This window comes from Antedon mediterranea, chromosome 1 (genome assembly GCF_964355755.1).
Source record: "Antedon mediterranea chromosome 1, ecAntMedi1.1, whole genome shotgun sequence".
Classification (NCBI taxonomy): Eukaryota; Metazoa; Echinodermata; class Crinoidea; order Comatulida; family Antedonidae; genus Antedon; species Antedon mediterranea.
The window spans coordinates 20092013-20104248 of record NC_092670.1 but is presented as its reverse complement, the minus strand read 5'-3'; the positions used below and the strand labels follow the sequence as shown (position 1 = coordinate 20104248).

Genomic DNA, 12236 nt, shown 5'->3' with positions numbered 1-12236 from the left:
GGCTTATGCACTCAAAATAGTCTCTTCATAACAACCTTTCCATGACAAAATATAGTACATTGACTCTTCAGAAAGAACGTATTTCACCCCTTGACAAAACCTTTCTAAAGTTTGACTCACTTGTAATTTGTAAAATGTATTTAATCCCTGGTTTACATTCCCAACATCCATGTCTGATATCATATCTTTATATAATCGTTGAAATCACTATGGATATTTTTGCGACATGATATTCTCGACACACACCCTTCCTCTACCCCGATTCACAAATCAAATTCAATAACATCTGGCTGACTAACACCATTTAACATGTAATTTGTTCAGGTAGATCTCGCTGTATACCCCTCGAGAAATCCCTAAGGGAATTCTCAAGTCTGACCTTATCAATATTTGAACATTAAGTGAATTACTGAGTCATTAATTGCATATTTAAACTATGTTTTTCTTAATAGTTGTCCCTCGATTCTTCTGTCACTGTCATTCTAAGGTTTAAGCAATCTGACATACTTTTCATGACTTCTCATTGAAGTTTATCCATTGAAAAATTTCTATTAGAAACATTATCTTATAATAGACATACATTTCTGTTCTTTTAAATTCTTCAGAAATCTCTAAGTTTTGATAAACAAATTTCATGATGATGTTTTGGCTAGAAATCATTGAATTTTCTTGTGAAATAGCACGTAAATTCACTTGAATGAATGCCCCCTGTTTCGTAAGTATGTTAATTTACAAGTGAAAGAGAAAGTACAGTAGTCATCACAACTTTATCCAAGAAATATGGATTGAGAATAATGGTAATGTGTCATAACCTAAAGACTGTATAGTCTGTCTGTTTGCCTGTCTGTCTATGGTTATATGTCAAAATGATTTTTTCCATTTCATTTTAATCATAAAATCTTACGCAGTTGGGATTTTATGGTTGTGGCTAGATTGGTTAAAAAGCAGTTGGATAAAACATAGGTTCTTAACCAAAACAATGCAATCTATAACAGTCTTTTCAGTGAAAACTTAGAAATAATTGTTTGAAAGAACTTGTTCCTTTAGGGTGTACAAAACCTGGTGGTTCTTGTATTTCAGCTTAAATTTCCAAAGTTCTGTACACCTTCTGTAAGGAGCTTCAGCAAAGTTGTATTTCTCAAGAACTAAAACATTGATTTCTCAAGAGTTTTACACGGATGTACATTCATAAACCTGCATCCTTATAAGAGTTTATGTTAAATGTTACAATTAGTTGGATCTTTGTACGTGTGAATCAACCTTTAAAACCTGACTCATAAAAACAAGACCTTGATAATGATATATGCTGACCTGGTATTTTGAAAATAGTTTGCTATCAGAAATGTAATTAGGTCCCAATTGGTAATTCCACCTATATCCAGGTACCTAGCAAAAATGTTTGGATGAGGGAGAGAGAAATTTTTTTAGGTATAATATTTCATAATTTATGATATGTACTAATTAATTCGGACTAATTTTGTTGATGTTTCTTCTTGTGTTAATTTTTTCACAGAACTATAACAATATTTTATGATAATACTTTTAACTTCATCTATTGATGACGCATCATCTTCATTAGACGTTATCATAGATAAACATATTTGCTTCTTAAGTAGAAAAGAACTTGTTAACTCCATTATAAAACTATTTCCGCGATGACAAATTTAAGTTTATAGAATTTGGAAGAAGAACAATTATGCACAAAAACTGCTCAACCCTTTTTCAGATTACAGAATAATCATTTAGATCCTTAATATTTTATAAATTATTCCTTAAAATATTCTTTTGCATCATATGTTTTTAATTCTGTGACTTTTATTTGATTTCATAATTTAAGGATTATATATGTTAATTGTATCTTTCATCATAAATAAATCTATTAATTGTTTTGCATTTGATTGTTCTAGTAAAATATTTATTTTCTTTTTTTTTAGCCACAGACAGATTCATCAAGTTTAATCATGAAAACGCCACCAATCACTGTTTCTAATTCAGGTATAAAATAAAACCATATTAATAACATATAGTAAAGAGTCAAGACACATTCTAATTAAAGACCACCTCTCACTTCACTGTAGGACCCTCTGAACCTAAAGCTCTGTCTACACCGCCGCCGGTCTACACTATCAAACTTAATATGACAATGTGATGTGCCCATATATCTACATGATGAGGTCATATCACTACCATATTTGGGCATATCACTACCATGTTCGGGCACAGTGCAGACAGCGCTTAATTCTAAACAACTAACACTATCTCAACAAAAAATAGTTTTAATTAAACTTATAAAAATTCACTAAATATTTTCTTTCATTGAATATTAAACATTTTGATGTAGCTCTGTCTACACTATCAAACTAGTTTGAAAAAAAAAAACATGTGTAATGTACCCAAATGTGGTAGTGATATGACATCATCATGTTCAAAAATCACATAAAGTTTGATAGTGTAGACTTCTGTCTTTGCAGAATCATAAGAGCACAAGATTTTGTCACTTTTACTTTAGTTTTTGTGTATTCATGTCGTTCCGAATATTATACTATAACAACATTTGAAACGTAAATATTTTATTTGATAGTCATCTAAAATAATATGACGCAATCAATAAAACTTTTTTTTACCAAAATTTTTTTTTCAATTCAATTTTATTGTTTCATTTTACTTTTTGATTGCCATGTGTCACTTGTCAAAGGTGTCACCTGTCGTGTTCTAATAATTGTCACTCATAATGTCATGACAATCTAAAACGGCAATCTAACTACAATATAAGGCAATTCAATTAAAATAAAAGAATCATTTATCTAATGTTTGTATTGAGTCAGATTTGAAATAAAAAAAAGAAAAAAGAAATGAAATAGATTGTAGCAATTCAATATAATCCAACATTATGTTATCAATCTTAATAATATTACTGTAAAGTACTACCACAGTGGTGACAAAGATAGTTACTTCCAAAACGTATTTGTACCATTTGATTTCCAAAGTTCCAATCTTATATGATTTCGTGAAGTTCTTCTTGCGGCAAAATAATCCCAATCTTCAAGACATTTTATAAGCATAGAGATACTGTATTACAATGAACCTCTATGTTATAAGAGACGTCCCATCGAAAGTGAGCCTCCCTGGTCTAGCATGTGTGATGTATGTGTTATTGTTTGTACTGTAAAATCCGGAATCAATTTTGAATTGAATTTAATAAATATGCCCAAACAACTAATAACAATGATAAAAATGTATTAATATAGTTCGTTCTCTTTTTTTTTCTGTAGAATTTTCTGAAACTTTGCAGTTGTTATCGCCGCCATCACCCCCATTCAACAACAGAAGCCCTTCAATCACATCTTTTGACAGTTCAGATCTCACCGATAATAAGGTAACTATTTAAACATTTAAACGAATGCATTGCTTTGAGGAATGTATTGTAGAGAATTAAGCGTGACTTGCGGTTTGTTGCTAAATTGTGCACAGACATGGTGGTAGGTACTCATTTGGTTAACTTTTTGGGTGATGTGTTATCATCTACAAGATAATCTCACTCATTAGATATGCGTAAGTATTTTATTGAAATCTAAAGCTCTGTCTACAATATCAAAGTTTTTGTGACAAAAACATGTGATGTGCTCATATATGGACATGATGATGTCATATCACTACCACATTTGGGAATATGACTACCACATTTGGGAAATTCCATTGTCAATGCAGTCCAAGTATAATTCCACCCTCAAAACTTTCCCCAAATTTCATATCCAAGCCCCGAGGGATTATACTCGGTCATGTCATAGTGACACTAATAACCTATTAAAATTAATTATTAGTGACTTCAATCCAGTTAAACGTGAAAGGAGATATTAAATCTGGATTAAAAGCAAATTCAAATATCAAACTTTATCATAAGTTTCATTTTATTATTAATTGAAAAACTGGCAATTGGCCTTGATCTTTGTAAATGATAGTAATTTGTTTTAGAAACTAATTTTGATTTGGAAAATAATGTGGTTATGATATAATATTGCTCTAGATATACGGATATCATGTGGTTTTATATATTGGGAGCTTCAAGGCATAGATTATAAAACAATTTTTCTACATCCTTAAAGAACATCATGTTGAATCAGTTTCTAATAGTAATGGTTTTATTTTGCAAACTGAGATTTGACTATACTTTGGTGTGTTTTGCTTGCTGGAGATGTAAAAGGTAATAGTTCTGTCAAGCAACCAGACAGAACCCAAACCTATAAACTCCAAAGTAAGAATCTTGTTGGCATTACTGGGTGGGTATCACACTTACAACAAAGGTAAGAGGGCCTGGTGGACAAATTTGAAGTTACAATCTCTCTAAGATGGCTTTTGAGCAAGGTGGAACTTGGTGGAAAAACTCCCAACTTCCAATAAGGGAAGAGTGCTTTTGGCGAAACTAAGTAGAACTGGTTGAAAAAATTTAAACCTACAATTTCTAAAGTAAGAGTTGGGCAAGATGCTCCCAGCTCTTGTGTAAACTGTGGAGGCCTTGTAGTGGTTTTTTTTAAAGAGCCTTGAGCATAGATTAAAAACATAAGAACATCGTTTACGTCATTTTACACACTATGCCAATATCCTAAGGACAAAAAAAATGCACAATTTGTAGATTAGGTCTCTCGGGTTTACAATTTTTATAGATGATACTGTAACATTAATGTCCTGCTGAGTTTGCAGGAAAAGATCTTTTTTATGTTGTACAAATGTAAAGGACACAAAATGATAAATGTGAAGGCCTACTACTGATGTTCAGTTCAGTTATATCATTGTGGGATTTTAAGAGGCTTCATCAGATTTTTCTGGGTCAATCATGATCTGTTGCAGTTCAAATCTAACTATCAAGTCAAGTGTTATAAATTTATCTATTTCCTTTCTAAATACCAATATACAATATAAAAAAATAAAAACATGAAATAAAAACAAAATATTGCAAGTAGATATATATTTAATTTCCTTTTTAGTTTCCAGGTGGCGATATAGATAAAGTCCCAATTTTAGAATCTACTCATTTCTATACATCATATCTTGAAAAGAAAGTTAACCTAAATTAAAGTTCTCTGAAATTTTCTTATAATCTGTTTTTATTATTTTAAGACTAGTTAATAAGCTGTATCTGCGATCTTTTTTAGGTCAACGACTCTTATAATATATAGTTTTTTTTGACAATTCGTGCAGTTGATGAATGACAATCTCTAGTGCTTTTTCCCAGGGTCTTTCCAGAGCTTTATGAATCGATGTTTAAGTCAAAGGAGGAGGAAAGAAGATAGCCAGTAATGATAACGATAACACTCTAGTCCACCCCTATTCAGGGTACACCCCTTTTCTGGGGACACTTTATTAGGTCCCAAATGTGTCCCCTTAATAGGAGTTCTACTGTAATCTTGTAATCAACATTTTTGAAATGTTTTTTATGCATGTGTCTAGGCTACAGTAACCGTATCACCGGATGTAAAACCAAAGACAAACCGCTATGCTGAACTTCAGAAATCTATAAGCTCTCCTGAAGAACCGGAACAGGTAAAACTGTGATGTTCCCTGATAGATGTACCATAGTCTCTGTTGCATGCATTTATGCCCATCCCTATTCACAAGCAAAATAGATTAATTGTTAGTATTATTAACATATTTCTACTGCAGTACTTTGCACCTAAATATAGTGTACCTCCCTTGCAATCCCAGTATCCTGGTTCAATCCTTGTTTTCTACTTTCTATCTGTTCTTCTTCTTCTATCTTTATTGCATGCAGTTTTGCAATACTTCGTCTTCCTTGTAAATCTATTTTATAGATTAACAATATTTGATATATTTCAATATATTTATTAATGCATAATTATTATTTTGTTTATTTTTTTAGTCCATCCTTTTCTGTTATTTTAAACATTTTCTGTATTGTACCTTGTCCAGTTTTCTTATTTTAATTATCAGTTTTAATGATGGTAGATACAATCACAAACCACCAGCCACACGGTATACGAGACAGCAAGGTGTCAAGAATCACTTGCCAGATTTAGTATAATGGTACCTACATGGTTTCTTTCACATACACAATAATATTAGAGTTACACTGTTGGTTGACACATTGCTTATACATTCTAGACTCCTGGGTTCAAATCCAATCTTTGTTTAATAGTACCAGATTGTTTTTTGTTAGTGACTGCGTGTTGTAAAAAGAAAAATAAATATTCCACAAAAAAGTGAGTAAGACCAGTGGCAGTTGATATTGTCAATCATATTAAAATTGTGCAATGTCAGTGTTGTCTGGCGCTGCTTATACACACACCAGCCTTAGTCTGTAACTCGAGGTGTGAAAATTCTCAATTTATTTTATTACTTTAAATGCTTTGTAATATCTTATTTGCTGAAAGGTGTCAAAAAATGTCAACAAATCCAGAAACGGAAAGATTTTTGATGAAGTGTAATAAATGGCGTTAATTCATTTGATTGCACGTTCATGCTGTTTATTATCAATGGCAAAAAATAAAGACCATACATTTGGTGTATTTCTTCTGTCAGAAGATATGTCATTTTATGCAAAGTCATTCAATGTATGAATTTTACTTGACTGGGTTTGTATATGGTTTTAATAGATTACATAAAGTTACAGGAAGTTGACAACCCCAATAACCAGTCAAAAACACTGTGAAATAATACTTACTGCTGCCATACTATGCCCTTGAATTTTTCTGTGCTGGTTTATAGGGGGAAATATCGTTCCCCTCTAGTCTCCCAGTGGATTTTTTACACACTTATCAATTATAGTAACATGGTTATAGATGGCTGTTTTGATTTTGTCAAAGTGCTTTGCTTTGCCCAAGGGTACATCTAGCCCTTTTTGTTAGTGACCATAACAGCAAAGTGTACTGTGGTTTAGCTTAGATTATAGAGTTTAGTAGCTGTTGACAGTCAGCATACATACACTATACTGTAGCTTACTATTACTGCTATGCAATGGAAAATCTATTTTCAATAATATAGTCATTTTAAATTATTGATGGTTTGGACAGCCTGGTTTGGTATATATACTGTAAATGCATTTTGTGTTGGAATATCAGCAATTGTTTTATCATCAGTCAATCTTATTAGTTTAATCACACGTATAGTATGACTTGTACTCATAGGCGACGAAAATGTTATTTAGTTGAACAGCTCAGATTCCCCTCCCCTGAGTTTTTAACCAAACTACTCTGTTTCATTCATTTATTCGATAAGGATTATATCAATACCATATCAATATCAAACATACATAGCATATAAAATAAAAACATTTTTGGGTAGCTTAACACAAATGAGCCAGCATTCCCTTCTAATCTCTGGATTTTCTGCACACTTTCAATAAGAATAACATGGTTGTAGATGGCCGTTTTTTTAGGTTAGTTACATATATGACTTGTACCCATTTGTACTCATAGGTGAAGAAACATTACTCAATTGTAAGTACTAAGTAACTCAAATGAGCCTGAGCTACCCCATGCATGGTAGCTGATCAAGAGACTAGAACCCTAAAAGCTGTGGCACAGATTTGAATGCCCAGAACCTATGATGTAATTACTCTGATCAAACAAATCTAATCCTTTTACTTTTGGAATAAACCTTTTCAAATTGAAAGCAATTATGAGAATAATTAATTAATAAAAAACCTACGTAAACGAAACAAGATTGAAAGTATAGGAGAAAGTGTGATATTGATCACAATATGATGTGAATTAAACAAATTTTGATAAATTGATTACAAGTATACTGACAACGTGATTCTGATTATATCGCAAACTTTATTTAATTATTTGAAGGTTTTAAGCTTTCAAAAATTACTTTGTAAAGTTTACAAATTAATTTCTATTGTCTGTCTAAATTGCAAATTGTCAATAAAACACCATTTTCCCCAGAAAATTAGAATTGTTTTTGCAATCATTTTTTATTTGATTTTCTATGTGTATACAAAAATGTTTTCTCATAATTTGTTTATATTTAATTTGTTGTATTGAAAAATTCACTGAATTTCATACTACCTCATAACTCTCCCACTTTTGTAAAAAATGTTGTATCTAAATAGTATGTCTTTATTTATATGAGGCGATTCCTTAATTAGCAATCTCTATGAAATATCTGGAGATGTCGTAATTGTGGTAAGATTTGTTATTTGATTATTTTTATTACATCAATGATCAGTAATGATAGTAATTATGATAAGATTTGTTTGTGAATTATATTTATTTTACACAAGTAGTCTTTAATGGTAATGGAGCTAACAGAACGTTGATAAACTGATTATAGTTAGGCTGTTATTGCGATAAGAACTCAAACTGATTTGCTGGCTTCCTACGCATCCAGCGTGTTTTCAATTTGCGTGTCAAGCTATCCATTACTCTGGGTTTAGGAAGGATGTTAGCGTTTGATGCCTGCGATGTCGAAACATCAAAGTCGCTGGGTTTAAAGGTTACTGGGAGTTCATTAGGAAATGCGGTGTGCTGATGTAATGTGCGCATGTTACATTAGCGACTGTAAATTGACATAGTAATGGACGGTATTTAGTAGGTAGTGTTTACTGGAAGTGCCTAGCTCCTCAACATTGAAGGACAACTTGATACTGCGGTACTACTACTGTCTTGTTTGAAAAATGCCTCCTTTTTCTGAAACCGTATTAAAAAATATCGTAGAAGTAAGTAGTAATCCTTAATAATTTGTATTTGTTAACATGTTGTTGTTTGGTATTTGAATTAAATAACATTACATATGCTTGGTATTAAACTTTTCCATTTTTTTTAATATGTCATACACAATCATAGCATTGTTTAATAAATTCATAGTATTTGAAATTATTATAAAATATGATTGATGTTTAAGTAAAGCAGCAGATTGTTGAGATGAAAATAATTTATAGAAGACGTGTTATCATCGTTTTTCATTACAAATTTATGCATTTCTTTTAATGTTAAGTATATTTAGACTTGTGTTCCTCTTTCTTTCTTAGCACTCCCTTCACTTTATTGAATTAATTGTTTTTTTCGTAGCATGCGTTTTTTGCTCCTATAGATTATGCTGTGATAAATCAAGTTTTTTTATTTATAATGTGTATTTTATCAGTTATTTGGTGTTTTTTTTTATTGTGATTAACCAAAATCCAGATGTTTCCTGGAATGTATCTATATTATCTAATCAAATTCAAAATCAAATGATTTCCAATTTTATCATTTGTCATGATGTCTAATGAAGATATTTCCTTGGAATATCGGCATGTAATTATACGTAAGGGAATCGTAAGAAAAAAAATGAAATTTTAAATGATTTAAAAAGTGTAACCTCATCTTGAAAGTTTCCAAACAGAAGGTATAGATGTAAACTACTGATGTCCTTGCTAAAATTCCACTGGGAAAATTTTAATTCTGAAAAAAAAAACCATAAGATGTGAATAGATAGAATGTATACAGTCATTCACTTGTATCTGATAAAATCTGCGTCGATCATTAAAAAGTCACCGCTTTAGCTGCTAAAGTGAAAGATAGTTTGCGCACTAAAAACTTGGTTTCGATAGCAGGTGTTAGTTGTCATATGAACGCAGCATCGCAACATTCACTAAAAAATTTGCCTGCGTTTTCGGTTTACGTCGGAATTGGAATATTAAAATTATGTTTATCTATTATTCTTCTCAGCCCGAGGTTCTTGTATTTACCGAAGCACCGAATCGCAAGTTATTTTGCATGCTGTGTCGGAATGTATTCAAAGATCCAGTGATCACACAATGTGGGGTAAGTTTTATTACATAATTGAAATATATGATTTTTGTATTTTTATTCATTCATAAACAGACAATGGAATCCTCTTCCAATTTTCGTCAAATTTGACAGTGGATTCCTCTCTTTCATTTCCCGTCAAATTTGGTTTTGGGGCCAAGCAAAGTAGTGTAAACAGGAAACAACTGTGCATATTATGTTCCAACATTCAGGTATACACTAGATATGTAATTGCCTTTTTGATCAATATTTATTCCCAAATAAATAAACAAACATGGATGATTGAAATTTAACTGAATTGAAGCACCGTAAACTTCTTGCCTATTAAATGTCAATTAAACGCAACGGTTAAATTTAATTTCAGAAGTTGATCCACATTAACCCCTAGGCTAGGTTTACAACTGCAGTCTTATTTTGGAAACATTTACAGGAAAAATGCTTTAATCTATCCTTGCATGGGAGATCACTGCCCCACACACTTGAGATCAAAAAGAAAAGTACAAATAATAACTTATCTGACTTCCTTAACAATGATTTGCAAGATACTTGCATTTGACTGATCTTTTTACTGTAGTTTAGTGCCTCGGAAATTTCTGAAAGTATTGCCTATCTAAAGAGATTTTGTTTTTTAATTAGTTGAATAAAAATTAAGCTGTTATTTACTAACAAAATCTGAAACTAAACATAACATCATATTATTATAATATTTCTAAAGCAATTAGTTGTCCCTTGATGGTACTGGCAAATTGCTCTAATGCTATAATAGTGTATAGATTTAGATTTACATTACCTAGAATAACCACTAATAGATATAAAAACTCAGCGATTCCATATATTATTAAAAAACTGAATGCCTCTTGTTAATTTGAGCAATATGATCATCTATATAACATTAAAAAGTAATCATTTGAAGAACAGTGGAGATAACTTAATTGTTATATATAGTAATAAGTATTATATTTTATTATTCCCATTTTATTAATTTAACATTGTAATTGCATTTTTCAAAGTTGTTTTGCAATATATTTGTATTTTTATAGAGTTTAATTTTTTTTTTTTTGTAATACAAACTATTTTAGCTGTGTGCTATCGTTTTGTACTTTTTATATTCCAAAATAACATATAACAAAATAAAAATAAGCTAATCTTTACCTTTCATGTTAGGCTAAGCGATACAGTAGGTAATATATTGGTAAACACTGCATTGCAAATTTCCGCTAAGCCTAAACGTCTAGGCCTAACTAGCCCAATATTCATTCCCAAAACAAGGCAATCAAATGATTCCTATGATGTACTACAATTGGACAGTACTTACTTTGTTTTAAAGGTTTATTAATAAGAATCGGTCATTTGTGAATGATATTTAGTTAATCATGTAGATAATTAATTCTTACTTCACAACCTTTATGAATTCCATTCATTAAAACTTTTATACACAGGTGATCCTTTCAACACTTTTTTTTTTCTTCTGTTTGTAAACTTTTAAACCACAAATCCTCTTTTCCTAATCAATGTTAAACTCCCACACTATCTGCCATTTTTAAATTAATAAAACCAGAGAAGAGTGAAATTATTATTGATAAATTGTAATGTCACTCTTCCCTGATTAAACAATGTGTATAGTTCAACAAATATATCATAAATAAATGTATGATTAAATTATCAATTAACTTGAACATCAAAATACAATTTCAAACTGCATCAAGTAAACATATTTTGTAACTTTTCAACAACAAATTTTACCGCTATTGGTCGAAGATTTCCTTCTTTCCTTTCCTTTTTTAATCTCCACAAAACAAATTACTTGATGATGTTTGTTTTTGCATACCAGTATTCTTCCAGTTGTCTGCCTTTTTGTCTAGACTCTGATTGAATCATAGAATCGGTCAGAGTGGATACAGTATGTATGATTTACATTACGTGTTTATGTGATTATTACTACCAACAATCACGTTCGCAGACAGCAGATCATGTGACCAAACTATTAGTTTTCGTTTGAGTTCTTTCAACCTGTACTTACAAATTTTAAAATAATGTAGTTAATAATCTACCATGTTTAATATTTAAAGAATTGGTTAACCACAGTATATAGAATACATTCATCTATTAGTATTTTACCTTCAATTTAACATACAGTATATTTGCGCTTCTGGCTCTCACAGCATGTGCCCTTTTTAGTTTGTACTTGAAAACATTGCCTATTGACAGAACACATCAATCTCTAAAGATGAAATGACAGATTCATCTTTCAAAATTAAATTAGAAGCAATTCAATTTTTTATTTAAAAATTTCACTTCCTTTAATTTGATAAATGAAACGATTTTTTTTATTTATATAAAAAAATGTGATTTAATGATTAAAAAAGAAATATGAAACATTATCTAAATTGATAAAATTGTAAACTTATATCCAACAGTTCTGAAGTGTATACTTCTACTCCACTCATCACTTAGAAATAAGAGCAGAACGGATGCCTTTATACAGTA

General features: G+C 30.8%; 1 protein-coding gene across 4 annotated transcripts in view; it reads left to right on the top strand.

Annotated features, from left to right (window-relative positions):
* Window positions 1–12236, top strand: part of LOC140061134 (E3 ubiquitin-protein ligase TRAF7-like) — a 55035-nt gene that overhangs the window by 23777 nt on the left and 19022 nt on the right. For 3 of the 4 annotated variants that reach the window (XM_072107600.1, XM_072107609.1, XM_072107591.1), the window contains 3 exons: window positions 1935–1995; window positions 3273–3376; window positions 9669–9764. In XM_072107600.1, the coding sequence (XP_071963701.1) occupies window positions 1935–1995; window positions 3273–3376; window positions 9669–9764 (261 nt within the window). Of the gene's footprint in view, window positions 1–1934; window positions 1996–3272; window positions 3377–8620; window positions 8678–9668; window positions 9765–12236 lie in introns of those variants that run through there. The other variant, XM_072107617.1, reaches the window with a different exon arrangement.